General features: G+C 49.2%; 1 protein-coding gene across 1 annotated transcript in view; it reads right to left on the reverse strand.

Annotated features, from left to right (window-relative positions):
• Positions 1 to 1,385: 1,385 nt before the first annotated feature.
• ZFHX3 (zinc finger homeobox 3) overlaps positions 1,386 to 16,684 on the reverse strand; it is a 98,238-nt gene continuing 82,939 nt past the window's right edge. The window contains 4 exon segments of the mRNA XM_042885835.1: positions 1,386 to 2,162; positions 2,164 to 3,430; positions 9,157 to 14,607; positions 15,899 to 16,001. Coding sequence (XP_042741769.1) covers positions 1,853 to 2,162; positions 2,164 to 3,430; positions 9,157 to 14,607; positions 15,899 to 16,001 — 7,131 coding nt within the window. The 3' untranslated portion in view covers positions 1,386 to 1,852.

Raw genomic sequence — 16,684 nt, forward strand, 5'->3', positions numbered from 1 at the left:
GAGTTTAAGTTTCCAAGTCCGGACCGCAGGAGGTGGGGAGCGCAGGCGGCCCAGCACAGCGCCCGCACGCGGCCCCCTGCCGCCCCGGGGCCAACAGCACGGCCGGGGCTGCTGGCGTGCGCTGCGAGTTGTCTCTCTGCTTGCAGAAGAAGCACAGATAACAACCTGGGTACTTTTTTTTATTCTTTATTTAAACTTAGACTTGTTTGTTTAATCAGAAACAAATTCTCAAGTAAAAAGAATCCTTTTTGCTCATTCTGCACCAGTGGTGAAAGGGTATGTCTTTGGATTTTATTTAAAGCATGAATCTTCTTTAGAGAAAAGAATGTAACAAAACCTTGGGTTTTTTTGTTTTTTTTTTTTTTTCTTTTTAAAGGAGGAACAGAGTGCAGCCTAATTACACAAACGGAAACAAATGTGTATAGTTCAGGAACAGAGTCTTTGAAGCATTTACAAATGAGGAAAAGAAGAGGAAAAAAAAACAACAACAAAAACCCAACAAGAAGAATGGAAAATAAGAAAGAGATAAGTGCACAAGGGTAACAGACATAGGTAAATCGTATGTATTCGCCTTAAAAAGTTTCAAACCCCCAACAAAAAATATTCTGCAAGGGATCCTACTGACCCCCAAAACCCTTTGAACTTCTTTCTTTAGTTTTTATAAAATAATTATGCAACCACCCTCTAAGAAATGAAGGTAGCAACCATAAGTGGAAGATTACAGGATGGGGGAAGTGGGGATAAAGGTACAAAGGGAGAAAAGCTTGGGCGAGTCAATGGATTGCAATCTATCTGGCTAGGAATGAACAAGACAACATCAAATGAGAAGCCGTCAGCTGGACCATACAAAAGCTAAATGTACACAAAAGGGTTTTTTCTTTTAAATCTACCATACTGCTTCAGTTCATTTCCAATGCAACAATCTACTCAACACCAAAAATGGTCATATCTATCATAAATACAGAAAGTCAGTTGTTTTAAAACTTATTTTTTAAGCTCCGAGTCCTCAACACTCTTTGTGGTTTTTTTTCTGAAAAGTGGGAGTGCTTAACTTTTCCCCTTGAAATTGGCTTCAGCAGAAAAGCTACCCTTAGAATCCCCGAAAAGCTAAAGCAGTTCACATTGTTTTTCTCTTGAATACTTTCTGCCCATTTTAAATTAACAAAAAAAAAAAAAAAAAGAAAAAAAAAAAAAAAAAAAAAAAAAGAAGAAAGAAAGAAAGAAAAAATCCTTTTCTGGAACAAAAACAAAACAAAACAAAAAACCCCCAAACAAACAAAAAGAAATTATATATATATATATATATATAAAAACAATGATTCTGAAAACAGAACAAAGTGTGAGCGATTGACCTGAGAATAAAAAGACATTACATTTCTTTTTTCTTTTAGCAAGCCATTGGTATCTGAATGCTAAGATAGCAAGAAATTTAAAACTGTAACAAGGTGGGCTGCTTTCCCATACAGTGCATGCCGGCCTCTGCTGTGCTATTGACGTGGGGCGTACTCAGAAGGGGCAATGTACAAGGGGCTTCCGCTCCGAGGACACGACGGAGGCAGCGCGGGCTCTCATCTCCCAGACCAACAGTACCTTCGAAAGGACAAATGTAACAGTTTGTCTTTTTTTTTTTTTTTTTTTTTTTTTTTTCAGTTTTATTTTATTAAAAGGAAAGGAAAAAAGAAATGTAAAACCCACCGGCATCGTTATATGGGAAAACAACCCACACTTTTTCTTTTTTTCTTTTTTCTTTTTTTGGTTAGAAGCTTTGGAATTGCAGTTAGTCTATTTTTGAAATTGGTTTGTTATTAACTTTTTTTTATTTAAATTCATTTTCATTGTTCATCTTCAAAGCTTACAATCTGAAGGTGTCCATTCCTACACTAGCTAGACCACTGTCCTTAGGGCAGCCGGGCTCCCGGGGCCCCTCCGCCGGGCTCACCGGTCCATCTGACTTTTGGCTAAGATCCGTGTCAGACTCCTCCGAATAGTCGTCTGTTGGCATCGAGGGCTGAACCCCTGAGGTGCTGCATGAACTTGAGGTAACCGTTGAAGATGAGGAGAGAGGAGGGAAGGGCGGCGGCGGCGGCTTCCCCGGCGGGGCGCGGGGGGCGGCCGGGGGCCAGGGCTTTCTGGAGGCGTGGGGGGAAGCCGGGGGGGGGCCGGGGGGGCGGGGGGCTGTCGTTTGAGTGAGCGGCCGACTGCGAGGTAGATGCGGTGCTGGGGTCGGGGGGGCAGGCAGAGTGAGGTAATAGACTGGGGTGCTCTTTGGCGTTTCTTGCTGCTCTTGTGATTGTTCGGTGTTTGTGCGGGGCTGACTCGAGATGCTGACTGAGGGCTTCGTCCCCACACACCGTGCTCTCGCACGCCACGCACTGGTACGAGCCGCTGCCCTGGCCGCTGCCGGTGGGCACGTGAAGCACCATCTCCTGCAGGTTCGCCACAGACTGGCCGAAGAAGCAGAGGGACTTCAGGTGGTCGCTGGCCGCCTCCTGGTCGCCGAAGCCCGCCTGGCACTTGCGGCAGACCAGTTTGTACTGCACCTTCGGGACGATGAAGGGGTCGCAGAGGGAGTCCGCACCCTTGCCTTCTGCTTCGGGCTCCTCGGGGGGGTTGGGCAGGAGGGGGGACACCTCGCGGGGTGCGTTCTTCTGCTCTTCTTGCTTGGGGGGTTCTTTGGCAGGGTCTTTGTCCGGGGTGGCGGCCCCCGCGGGAACGGGGGTTTGGCTTCCTTTGGGCTGCTGCGCTTTCTGCTGCTGCTGCTGCTGCTGCTGCTGCTGCTGCTGCGCCTGCCGCTGCTGCTGCTGCAATGCCTCCTGCAGACTCTGCTGGTATTGCTGGTACTGCTGCAGCAGGGAGCCGGGGGACAGCCCCAGCAGTGCCTGCGACAGCGCGGGGCTGTAGGGAAAGAGCCCCTCCATCCCGTACATGGGCTGCAGGTACCCGCTCTGCAGGGCACCCGGGATCTGCGGGGCGTAGTAGGGGGAGAACCCAGGGACGAAGTAGGGCAGGAACTGGCTGGTCAGCAGCGTGGCAGGGTCGGAGCTCAGGGCGGCCTGCAGTGCCTGGAGTTGCGCCGGTTCCACCGCGTACTCCATGGCAGGCAGTGGGGCTGCAAGGGCACCCGCCGGTGCCTCCCCCTTCTCCTTCTTGGGCCCTGGCAGGGGGTCCCCCTTCCCCTTGGGCGCCTTCTCCTTCTCTTTCGCCTTCTCGCCCTCCTTCTCCTTGCGTGGTGGCGGGGGCTGCTGCTGCGGCTGCGGCTGCGGTGTTGTCGCCGGAGGCTGCTGCGGGGCGATGGCCGTGCCCTGTGCCGGGGTGGGTGAGGTGAGCGCTGCCGGGGGCTGCTTATTTGGTAATCCAGAGGTGGGAAGGCCGGGCGAAGGGACGCTTGTGCTGGGCAGGCCCATCAGGTTGGGTTTGGGAGAAGTTAAAGCTGCAAGAGGGAGGAGAGAGAGGTGAGGAGCCAATCAGCACAGGCGGGCAGCAAGCAGCAAGCCGGTGGTCCTGAGCCGCAGGCACAGCCCCTTCCCCACATGGGGCAGTGCTAGCTGGGCCCTGCAGTGAGCTCGTAATGCTGTGTGTCCCCACTGCCCCACATGCTCATGGCCTCGCACCTGCCACCATGTTATGCACTGCCATGGACACCCGACAGCTGCCCGGCATTGGGCCCAGCAAAGGGTCACTAGCGCTGGAGTAAGAAAGTACTTAAAATGTAGGCTGCCCACTCCTCTGTTGCACTCCGTGGTGCTTCTCACTCTGCTGCTGGACAAAATGGAGTGCTCTGCAACTGGAAATGGTGTTAAGGAGCCCCTGTCCCAGGAAGGGCAGTCACACTCAGCACTCTGACCCCCAGACCGCCTCTCGGGAGGGAACGGAAGGATACACGGACGGACAGACATCTGCCACCACCCATCAGAGTGGAGTGCCCATGCTCAGATTCATCCTTCAGGAGCTGACTATGCACCCCTCCTGACCTGCACCCCTCCTGACCTGCAGCTCACCCCACATCCACAATCCTGCTTTCCCGAAGAGACAGAAGGCAGAGGCACATCCCAGTGGGTTCAGTCTGGGGCAGCTGAGCACATCTGGCGAGGGAACAATGCAGATGCATAGGAGGGCTGAAGAGAAGCATGGGGCAGCTCAAGCGTGCAATGAGCTTTGGAGAAGGGCTGTGGGATGAGAGCTGGTGCTGAGCCCTGGGCAGCCAGGGCAAGGCACTGGGAGGGGACTGTGGATGCAGCTGGGATGTCCCCAGGATGCCTCTCGCTGCTCCCTGAGTGCTCAACTTTCCCTTCCTGTGGCCAGGTGGAGGGCAGCCCATCGTGTCACAGCAGGAGCAGCCATACAGAGAATGCCACCTTTGCAAACATGGGTCAGTCATTCACAGCCTGTTCTAGGTGGCCCTGCCTGAGCACAGTGTCTGGACCAGATGACCGCCAGAAGTCCCTTCCAACTCAAACTGTTCTGTGGTTCTGTAAACAAAGGGAAGAAGATCTCCTTATTCCCTACTTCTGAGCAGAGGCACAAGCCCTGCAGAAAGAGCTCAGCACACACAATGCACCTGGCCTTCTTGTGTAACTTCAGCCAAACTTTCTGAGCTGTTGTCTCCTATACAATGGAGCTGTTCCAGTTCCCTGGGTTCATTCTCTTCAGATGAAAACTTTGTTCCTTTTGTGGAACGTAGCTTGCAACTATGGGTGCCACAGAATGAATTAAACAACTTTGCAAGGATCATTTTCCAAAGCAAATTAGAAGCTGCTTCACTTCAGCTTAGGGGTTTTATTTTCTTTATTTTTTTTTTCTTTTTTCTAAACGACGCAGACACAGGAAGGTCTTGATTAGAGAGGATCCAGTGAGGATGGACTTCTTAGGAAACTGAACCAAGTTCTTGTTCTCCTCCACACTTTTCCTTTCAGCTTCCAGCAAAAGCAACTCTAAGTGCTGTCAGCACCAGCAAAATGCTGACACAGAAGAAGGTGCATCATTACCATGAAACAACAGACACACAGGCTGATAGCAGCAGATAAACGTCACAAGGTAAGGATGGCTTCAAAGGAAACCTATATCTCTAGATTTTCTCTTACTTGAACAATTCCCTGTTCACTCAGACCAGCATTAGCTGGTCTGGCAGAAAAAGCCAGAGACAGCAGAAGGAAACAGAACTGGACCATTTACTGTAAGTGAGACTACAGTTTCCAATTCCTCAAAAATATCTGAAAAACAGTTATTTTGGTACTGATCCCTCTGAAACTCCACAAGGATTAACAGCAGATGTCATGGACAGGTCCTTTTCTCACACCTGCCCTAAATGGGTGTTCCTCTGGCCACGCGTGCAAACAGAAGGGAAATGCTGTGCCACATGGCCCCTAACACTGGTAGTGCCAATTTTGTTACAATCTCCATAGACTAGAGAGCACTGCTCATGGTGACCAAAGTTGGCTGAACAGGCTACATCTAAGGCATTTTGTCCTAGTTGGGTGGTGTTCATGAACCACAAACTCCTAACTAAACCCCATCTTTCTGTAAGAGGCTCTGTGCACACGACTTCTGTTTCAAAATTTGTTGGGGATCTGTCCAACTCCCTGGGGCAAGAACATTGTGTTTTGAGGGCAGTTACAAGCACTGTAAAGCTTCCTCAAGGAAATGGACTTGATTGCTGGAATGTGAGGTCTGCTGGTCCTCCCAGCAGCATCAGACAGCTCCCGGGATTGATTTGTGCTCTCACAGCTGATGGCAGTTGGGACCATAGGAGCCGTCCACCTCTGAAGGACTGGTGCATTACTCACACCCACTGCAGTTGGTGAATGCACTCCCAGAAAGGAAATCCCTCAATATCATTAGGAGAAAACAGAAATAAAACAAAACTTCCATTTTCTCACAGGCACAGCCCCGTACGGCCAATGACTCCACAGCCGGGAACTGCCTGCAGGATCCCACCCCTGCTGCAAATCATTATCACACGTTTGGTCCTTAGAGCTGCAGCACTGGGAAACAGCAATGGCTGCACAGCAACTCCCGCTTTAGGTTGTGCCATTCAGTGAAAGAGGGCAGGAGAGGAGAAGGTTCCCCTTCTGGGCACAGTTTTGAGTGCTGCCGGGAGAAGTGCAGCAGCGGGGCACCTGGGCACACGGCTGGTGTGGGCAGCAAACCCAGCTGCTGCCAGGCTGCTTCACCCTGTGAGCAGCACAAAAGGGACCTGAACACAGCTGGAGCTGCAGCCAATGGTTTGTCTGAGCTGCAGCTGCCCCGTTTATCCCGACGAGGTCTTCAACCAACATCACTCATCCTGAGAACCAAGCACAGGCACCCACAACCCCGTCACACACAGGTCCCGTTTCTGCGGGTGGCAAAGCTGGGGCGGCGCACGATCTGCACAGTGACTGCAATACCACGTGTGCTCCTCTGCCTTCTGGGCGCTGAGCCCCACACTGCTGCCTGCACAGCCACTGCAGGAAGAGGCAGACCCAGAGAATTCAGTGTGACTGAAGAAAAGCCCTCCTGAAACTTGCACTGCTCTTGATGCTGTATTGAGACAACAGTGATTTGTAAAGGTATAAGTGGGCCTCCATGCAGCAGCCTCACAGATTTCAGATAAGGGTGCATTATGGAGAGGTGCCATTGAAACGGATGTTCCCTAACTGAACAGCCCCGTGAGCCTCGAGCACAGGAGCAGCAGCTAATTCGTAACATTCCTGGATGCACAGCCTTATCTGCTGCGACAGGCTTTGAGCGGAGATGGCCTGACCTTTGGAGCTTTATCTAAAGGCCACAAATAGTCTGTTTGACTTTCTAAATAGCTCAGTCCTGTCTAGGCAGTCACTGATTGCTTTTAACATTCATAGTATGTAGCCCCATCTCCCCAGGACACATCCTGGTCTTTGGAGAAAAATAAAGGCAACAATACATATTGAAGCGCAAAAAAGTAATTTTAGATCTTGTTACAAATTTGGGGTACTAAGTAAACAGTGCAGAGATGATGTGAGATAGCCTGATAATATAATTTGCCCAAGAGATTGTCTTGGCCTATTTCTGGCCACTGAACCAAAACCCTCTGTAAGAACAACAGCACAGAAATATCCTGGCACACCACGATCCCTTCAGGCACACACCTAAGACTAGGACCGAGGAGCAGTAATGGGCAGCAGCCCCAGGCAGAATAGCTCACGCAAAACTCTTTTCAACACGGCTCAATTACAGTGGACAGTCCTACACCCACAGTGAAGAACTATTTTATCTCTTCATGGGGATGGAGGGAGTTCTTTAACTGTGCAAAAAGCCTGTGGAGAACCTAGCTCCTAACAAAGCCCTTCCAGCTAAATTCACTCTGATCTCTTCTGTTTCTGACATGAACATCAGGAACCATTCTACAATGTAATGCCCTCTACTGCTGAAGTAGAGGGAAGGATCATGGCTCCAGGAGAGTGGATCATCTTTGGAAAAGCCAGAACCTGACAAATGCAGTGACTGGACATTTTCCATTTGCCTACAGAAGATATTTTGGAGATAAACTGCGGTGGAGGTAAAAGTGAACACAACCACTTCCAAGCGGAGAGAAGGATGCCTATTTTACACCATGGGTCACTGGTGCTCCCTTTAGGATATTACACCCAGTGTCAGTGTAACAACACAGTAACTGCAGGCTCTGGTGATGTTACTTACAGTGAGCAGCTCTGCAGCATAACTAGTCATATCAGCTATTATCCTTTAGTCCAAGGCTTTGATTTGCCTATCCAAAGATTTACCTCCTGGATGACAAAGAAGACTATTTCATTAAAGTGACACCATTGTTTTATTCAGCAGCATCAGCATTCGGTTCCTCAATCTGTTGAAAGAGGAACTTAAGAGATGGCCTGCTGACAAAAAGCATCAGAAAGTCTTCTTGGAGACTGATATCACTCCAGTTTCCAATTAAGAAGCCAGGAAGATGCTTAGATCGTATTCAGACTTTACAGCATGAACTATAACCCATCATTAGCCTCATCATTAGTACAGTAAGAGAAAGTTATTGTTTCTGGATGCTGTCTAATGGCATTCGATCTGTACCACTACAGTACAGAAAACTAAGGTACATGCTGGTATATGTGGTGTAACAGCCCTTCCAGTCTGAGACAGATCAGCCTGTTGCTGAGACAAGACACGGGAATCACTTCCTTGGACATCTCTGCAAACTGAGCAGACCTGGTGAAAGACAACTTGAATAGGGATCATCAGAAGTACGCAGAGAAATCTGCCATGGGAAAGCAGGTCTGCTAGAGAACATCAACCACTCTGTCACGAGTTGCAGTTCAGATGCAGGCACATCCTTGGGATGACACCGATGCAGCAGGGGTAGAAGGCAGCCCCTGGATCAAGTTTTCAAAGTCTACTGTACTGAACATTACTTTCCACTTCCGATATTTGCTATGTATCACATACTTTCCACCCCTCCACCAGGTACAAGGGAAAACTGCATCCTGAAAAAAATGAAGAAACAAAGTCCAACAACTGGAATTAGGCCATCTGAACAATTAGGCCACATTTCATTGCTATGCACTCCTGTTAAGAGAAATCTTATTAAAATACAAAGCAGATTTATCATATGACTACACCGTGTTTGGCTGAGAGAGTATTTGCAGGCAGTGCTCAGCTCGTAGCTCAGAAAACAAGCCACCACCCCACTGGGATTTGTCCTGGAGATCACTACGAGGACATTACATCAAGACACTCCAGATTCTGTTGCCACTACTGCCAGGTACATAACATTTTCCCAATAAACAGTTCAGAATTACTGAAAGCTTGGGATAGCATTACATAAACTGAATTTAATATCAAAAGGAAAGATGTAATGAACAATGCATTCAGCACTTTTGTCCTTTCCACGTTCTATTTGGTAAATCAGCTATTTTTACTTTCCTTGCAGGCGCATCAGAATTTTTAGTCTTTGCTAATGAAACAGATATGCAGCATGTCTGGATTTTGCTCTACTTCAGATTTTGCTAACAAAACTGAATTCAGGAATTAAAGATGAAATACCCATTGCTTATTTGCTGTCATGTAAACACGCCTGACTAAGGGGCCACGCACCCTATTATTAGTCATTCTGACAGGAACATCCGACTGTGCTAAAGATGCATCAAGTTCATGTGCATCTCTGAGCAGTGTGACAATATCCATACCCACCTGTGTTGGATGGAGTGAAGCCTGGTAAGGATGGGCTGTTGAGGCCTGGGAGCAAGACTGGAGGGATGCCCTGTAGTGCTGGATATGCAGCAGGAAGGTTAAGAGCTTGCAGAGGGGTGTTATCGAACATGCCCTGCTGTTGAGCTGCCAGACCAAGAACCTCATTGGCTTTTTTGATCCGGTCCAGCTCCTGCTGAGCCATCAACTGACGTACAGTAGCTGGGTCAAAATACTCCTTTTCCTTATCCAACTGGCTTCCAATGGTTTCTTTAACTTTGGAGATATGCTGTTGAGAGAAGATATGGTCACGTACAGACAGTCGAGCGCTGTACTTGATGCCACACAAAGTGCACTCTGTTTTGGGTCCCTCATAACTTGTTTGGTTTATACCAAAATGCTTGGCCATGCTGAGTTTGGACTTCTTCTCCTTTGCCCTAGCATTCTGGAACCAGACCTGAACAACTCTCTTTGGCAGTCCAATGTCATTGCCCAGGACCTCACACTCCAGCATGGTAGGTGTCCTGTAGTCATTAAAGCATGACTTAAGAACTTTTAGCTGGAGATTAGTCATCTGAGTGCGAAAGCGTTTCTGCCCGGGCCGATCCCCGCTCTCCCCAGATTTGCTGGCCGAACCACTTGCACCAGGGCTGGGTGAGCAGGGATCCGCAAGGCTGGATGTTTCACTATAGTCCACAGTACCTTCATTATCATACTCTTTGCTGTAAAAGCTGGGAGCTGGGCTGACCAGGCCAGAAGACAGCCGATCTTCATATTCAGACATTGCTATCATGGCAGCTTTTGTCAGACCTTCGCTGGGTCCTGATGTCGATTTGGTTTCAGTTGCGATCCCTGTTGCGCTGTCGTTGTCTGCGTTCCCTTCGTCTCCTGTTGTAGTGTCTGTGATAGCAGTGTTGACAGAAGAGCAGTCGTCATTGTCCAGTTTTGTTTGGTCAAAGCTCAGGTTGACCGAGGACATGGAGGGACTCTCAAAGTCCTCTATCCCTTCCACCTTGATGGAGGACGGGCTCAGCAGAGTTCGAGGTGACAGTTCCATGCTCTTGTTCACGGGGGAGAGAGGAACGCTCTGACCATCACTGCTAGTTGGTGGCACGTGGGAAAAACTGGTTCCATCGAAGATGTCTCCCTTCATCTGGAGTCCCCCGTCGCAATCTAAGAGCATAGCAGACAACGTCAAGTTGTACCCAGCTCTCTTGGCCTCGTGCCAGTGGCGAGATCGGATGTGAGCTTCAAGAGCCGTCTTTGCTTTAAAGAGAGCTCGGCAGAACGGACACCGTCTGTGGGCTTGGGCAGGCCCCACAGCTCTGAACTGCCCCTTCCTTTCCCGCGCACGGGTGTTCTGAAACCAAACTTGCACCACACGTTTCTTCAAGCCCACTTCATGTGCAATGTGATCCAACATTTTCCGTGTTGGGTTGGAGTCGAGCAAGTATTTCTGATAAAGAATTTCCAGCTGCTCTGGGGTAATCGTTGTTCTTAGACGCTTATCCCTTTGTGGTTCTTCTCCTCCAGTCCCACTGTCATTTTCTCCGGGGCTCGCACTGGCCTTCTCCTCCAGCTTTCTCTTCAGCGTGTTCATTGTGGATGTTGGTGTTGATGGCGAAGTAGCTGAAGTAGCTGAAATCTGTGGTAACGTTCCAGACAGCAGCTGGCTCGCAAGTAGTGGATTACTGGGATCAAAAAGCATGAAAGGCATATCCAGCGTTCTGTCCAGGAATGGAGGATGGATAAACTGGTTTTGTGCACTCAGAAAATGAAGCTGCTGATGCTCCTGCCAGTGCTCAAAGGAAGGAAATGCCAGCTTACACTGGTCGCACTGGTACGGGATTAGCTGCGGAGGTAGGTTTGCCAGCTGTTGAGGGGTTGATGTGTGAATGGGTTTGAGGGAGAGATGTGACAACTGAGATGGACTTGGGCTTGACTGTGACAAGGAACACTGAGGGGGCTGAGGAGGTGGAGGTGGCTGCTGCAGTGAAGAGGGGGAGGATAACTGTGAAATCTTTTGGTGTGCTGAACTTGTCTTCTGTTCTCCTTGGTCCTGTTGCTGCTGAGACTCTTGCTTTGGTTGTACTTGCTTCTCTTGAGTTTGGTTTTGCTGTGTACTTGGAGGTTCAGACTGCTTTGGTTTCTCATCTGTAGCTTCTACTTTAGAACTATAGGTGGAGGAATCATCTGCCTCTGCTGTGAGCTGCAGAAAAGCTGAGGAGGTTGCATTAGCTGAAGATGTAGGCGTGCTGTAAGCTTGTGAGGGCATTGGTGTGCTGCAGGAGGAACTGGCTGGAGTCAAAAGCTCCATTGCATCCATAGAGTCTTCATTCTGGCTATCATCCTGTCCATCCTCATCCTCATCTTTGTAACAAAGCTTTTTCTGGTGTTTAATGAGATCGAAAATGCGCTGAAAGACTAGGCTGCACTTTTTGCACTGGTAATTCAAGTTGCTTGTTCTAATGTATCTGTCATTTGTAAGCTCCCGCCGTTCCCCATCTTTGCCTTCTCCCTGATTCTCATAGTTTTTCCTAGCTTTCTGACGGGCATTCTGAAACCACACCACTATGACGCGTGTTGGGAGGTTCAGCAAGTTAGACAGCTGCTCAAATTCATCATCCTTTGGATAAGCATTGGCATCAAAGAAGTCTTGCAGGACTCTGAGCTGGTAGTCAGTAAAGCGTGTCCGGGAGGACCGTTTGCTTCCCCAGTACTCCTGCTTTTGAGGTTCTGGAGAAGGAGGCCGTGAGTCTATCTTCAGTTCTTCCAGGCTGGTAATGGGGGGATTACTGAAGTTGTATGGGGAATCCTTGTTACGCTGGCGTTCTTTGAAAAGAGTATTTCTGAACCAGTGCTTGATCACCTTCTGGGGCAATCCAGACTTGTCTGCCATCTCTTTGATCTGTTCCTCACTTGGGGAATTGTTAATATCAAAATACTGCCGAAGGACTCTGAGTTGGTCATCGGTGATTCGTGTCCGTGGCCTCTTGTTCTGCTGCTGCTGGAGAAGGCTTGGGTTGAGCTGATGCTGGTATAATTGGGCCAAGTCGGTAGGCAGAGGGTCTACAGGACCAAGCTGGGGTGGCAGCTGAGCAGGTAATGTTTGTAGTGGCATGGTTTGCATCATCAGTGGTGAAAAGATGGGGAGCTCCATTGGCATAGAGAGCTGGGTGAGTGGCACAGATGGCTGGGCTGGTGCAATTGTAGGAGAGGTAATTGGTGGGGCAGAAGTAGGAATGGTAGGAGTAGAAGCTGGCTGAGGAGGTGCTGGAGGCAGTGGAGGTGGGGGTGGTGGAGGCGGTGGCGGTGGCTCTGGGGTCTGAGGCCGTAGTGGGTACATTTTGTCATAGTGTTCTCGGTACTGTTTGGCAAATTTCTCCAACTGCTTAAAAGGAAAGTAATGTTGGTGAACATGCTCTTGGTGGCTCTTCAGGATGAGGATGTTTGAAAAGAATTTTCCACATGTATCACACTCCAGCTTTTCCAAGTTCTCACCTTGCTCTGTCTTGCCATTTTTCTTCTGCACTTTCTGCTTGTTCTCGTTATACTGAATGACAAGCTCAAAGCCAAAGTTTTCCAGCAAGGCTTTTGTGGCATTCCCTCTTGCATCAGATGCAATACGTGGGGGCAGTAAGGAGGGCTCTGAACTGCTGCCTGGTACAAAGTCCTTCTTGTCTTTGGGCTTTAAGTTATCAGGCAGAGACTCCTTAGATGCTGCACTAGCATCTCCCCTCTCTGCACTTTCCCGTGGGGTTTCTTTTTCCTTCTCCTTCACTATGGGTTTATTCTTCTTCTCTGAGTGCTGACTCTGCTGTATAAGGACAGAGTGAGGTTGTGACAAGGATAGCTGACCTTGCTGCTGCTGAAGGAGCTGTGGATGGCTCTGTTGAGGGAGCTGAACCTGGGCCTTCAGGTCCTCCAGCAAAGTTGGACCCGTACCGGTCAGTGTCAGTGCACCACTGGTGACAGGCAAACTAACTTCTGGGTTGAGCTGGAACTCAGCGCTGGGAATGTAGAAAGGAAACAAAAGATGCTGCTGTTGTTGAAGCTGCAGAAGGGTCTCAGTGGTCATTGGAAAGTGTGGCAAAAGCGCTGGATTGAAGAGCTGAGACTGCAGGAGAGCAGCTTGTTGCTGCAGTTCCTGCTGCAGGTGGGCCTGGACTTGGGCCTGTGCCTGTGCTAAGGTCTGAGCTTGCTGTTGCTGCTGCTGCTGCTGCTGCTGTTGCTGCTGCTGCTGCCTGGATGCAATCATGTCTGCCAGCTTCTTCCGGTTTACCTCTTTGGGCTCAGAAGGGGAGGAGATATTAGTGCTAACAGGGTTACCTATGGGAGGAATTCCCACGGTGTCACTGGGCACCTGACTGAGCAGGCTGGGAATGGGAGCGGTGCCCGAATTGCTTGTGTTGGTGGTTGTAAAAGCATTACTGTTGCTAGTGCTCACTGGGCTTGGTGTAGATGAACCCAAGGAGAGACTGCTGTTGCTGCTATTGCCAGCTCCATTACTACTGCTGCTGCCTCCCGCTGCCTCTAGCTTGGCTGCGCGAGCCTTTGTTTGATGTAGGACAGACCTCATATGGATCTCCAAGGTAGAGCTCTGGCTGTAGGCAACGTTGCATGTGTTACACTTAAAGGGTTTGTTGTCGGGGCTACTGGTAGGTTCAGGTTGCCCAGTAGCAGACTCTTGGAGGGCTCGTTTCAGTTTATGCAGATGAGAAACTGAATTGTAATGAACCAGGAGAATGTTCTTTTGCGTGAAAGACTCCTTGCAGACTGTGCATTTGTAAGGGCGAGATGGATCTAGGAATTTCTCCATAGTGAAGTTAGGGCCCTTCCTGAAGGGTAAGGCCCTTTTTGGTTCAGAGCCAGAATCCTCTTGTACCGACCCCGAATCACTCCCTGTCGGGCTCTGCTTATCTTCCAAGTCGCTCTCTTCCTCCTTATCTTCCTCAACTATAATAGTGTGGTCTTCTGCAAGTGAAGGATCACCCATAGCAAGGAGGTCTCCATTGACCAAAAGGCCACCGTACAGCTGCTGAATGTCGGCCTCACTCAGCTCCAGATGGCTGGTTTCCAGGTGCTTCTTCAAGGCCTGAAAGGTTCGGAAGCTGCGCTGGCAGAGGCAGCACATGGTGGCTGCTCGGATCACGTGGTACTGGGAATGGAGCTGCAGCTTCTCGATAGTTTTGAATGCCAAGCTGCACTGGTTACAGCGGTACTTGTAGACATGGCGATCAGACACTGGGAGCTGGGGCCGCTTGGCGTGAACTTCATTGAAATGCGTCTGCAGGGCTGCTGAGCTTTTGAACATCTGGTTGCATCCCTTCTTCCAGCAGAGGAAACCGGAGTCCTCCCTGGCAGAGCTCTGATCAGCTGGAGCGGGCTTGGGTTCACCGCTGTGCTCCGTACCTTCCGATGGTAAAAGACTCTTTCCTGAGTCCTCAGAGAGCTCTGTGAAAACAAAATCACAACAAAACTGGAAATTACACTAATGCACAAGGACTGTTTTTTCCCCCCTCTGCAAGACAGGAAGGTATTTCCAACTCTTCACCTCTACCTTCATTCCTTTTAACACCAGCTCATTATCCTCATCACGGCCCAATGCATAAGTTTACAAAATTTACTTTCTTCCCACTTTGAATATCTGAAAATATTCACACATATACGTCTCCTTAGTGCATTTATCACCTTTAATTCTCCCTTTTAAGTGAAGGCCATCCAGCCACCAATCTGTTTTTGCTTTTATTTCTTTGATGTCCTGTCTAACTTCTAGTAAGAAGGTTTCCCCAGCTGAGCACGGTATTTGAATCCTGGTCCCATCAAAGCTAAAATAGGAATGAAATTCATGTACCACTGGTAGCATCTCAAAAGGTGTTGTTTGATGGAGGGAGAAGAAAGAACAAGCACTTGGTTCTCTTCTCCAGAGAGAAAATGCACCGAGTGCTTTTCTCATAGTACATTTCTGCCAGAAAAGGCAGTGAGATATTGGCAGAAGCTGAAGAGGGGATCCTACTGCCCAGCGTAGCGTTAGCTGTCCTGCCCACATGAGCGCTTCTCCAAGTGGTGCCAACTTCCCGAAAGGGAGCAGTGGCTGTCTTAGCTCCCAGATTCCTCATGACTTGCCAGGAGGGCACAGAAAGTAGACTGATACTGCTTTCCTGCCAACTTTAAGATGAGACGCTTCTGCCCATGCAAAATGTTGTTCTTGGGATGCTCTAATGTCACACTGCAAAGCCACGACTAAACTGCCATTGATTTACAGCCACGTCTTCGAAACACAGCATGGCAATGAGGCAGGTGGGAGAGATCTGAGCTGGACAAGCACTCAGCTCAGAGCTCCCTGAGAGCAGATGCACTCAAGCTACAGCAGCAGCAGAGGTGTTAGTACAGTCTGCGGCAGCTGCAACACTTGTGGTTTCCCAACCAGCTCTTTAAGCCCTCTTACCACCTCCTTCTCACTGCTCCCATCTGGTCTCCTTCACAAGGATTTAATACAATTTCCAAGTGAATCGCCATGGTGTGTGAGCTGTGCAGCTCTGAGCTGCCCTGCCTGTCCTGCGCAGGGGCGCCCGGGTGCTATCACAGAAAGGAGACAGCCCCACTGTGCACCGGCCAACTGCAGTCCCTGCGAGACGTCCAGGTACTGGAGATCACCGAGAGGAGATGTCCCCAGCCACAGTCCCCAGCGGGTGACAGGAGCCCAGGGACTGGGGGACACGTGGGCCTCAGCGGCCGCACTCACCAGGCTGCTTCCCCGGCTCCTCGGTGGTGGAGCTCCCGTCCTTCTCCGGAGCGGCTGCTGGCAGAAACATGCTGCTGGGCATCATCACCTCCGGTGTTGTCACCTGCAGACAGGGAGGTGGGGACAAAGGGAGAAGAAAAGCACAGGAAAATATTTTTAACATTTTCAGTGGCAAAATTAGATACCAGCATTGTACAGTCAGAGCATCACTTTGCATAGCTCACTGAAGACTCATGTTTATTAGACAAAGCTCACATCAGTCAAAAGTGTTTCTACAGTTACATTCTGGACATAATTAGCAGTGCACACTTGAAGAATAATCTTATTATTAATATTTTTCCTTTATGTAGAATTCAGACTTTGATCACTGACAATGTTTTGTCATGGGCTGTGAAACTTCTTGTGCAACCAATTAGGTAGATAAGTTGAAAGGCCCACCTTAAGCTGCTGAAAACATAATAAGGCCCCTAATTAAATCATACCTCGTAAAGTACACTGTAATCTTGAACTAGGGAGCATTGCAGCACTGTTTTCAAAGTGTATCAATGCAGGAAAGGGAGGGGCATGAGAAAGAAAAGTACAAATAAGGAGAGAGGTGACAAAAGAAAGGATGAATAAGGAAAGACTAAAAAGACAGCAAATTGTCTGTGGAATAAGAAGCTGCTGGTAACCCTTTCCTTGCTCTGACTGATGTGTTCCCTTTGCTTCTCTCCAAGCGCTGGCCCAGAATGTGCATCATCATTGCTGAACCCTAACCTGAGCACCAACATTTGTGCAGAGCTGGAG

The sequence above is a fragment of the Lagopus leucura genome, unplaced genomic scaffold (genome assembly GCF_019238085.1).
Source record: "Lagopus leucura isolate 7727_CA_CO unplaced genomic scaffold, USGS_WTPT01 Super-Scaffold_100053, whole genome shotgun sequence".
NCBI classification, from domain to species: domain Eukaryota; kingdom Metazoa; phylum Chordata; class Aves; order Galliformes; family Phasianidae; genus Lagopus; species Lagopus leucura.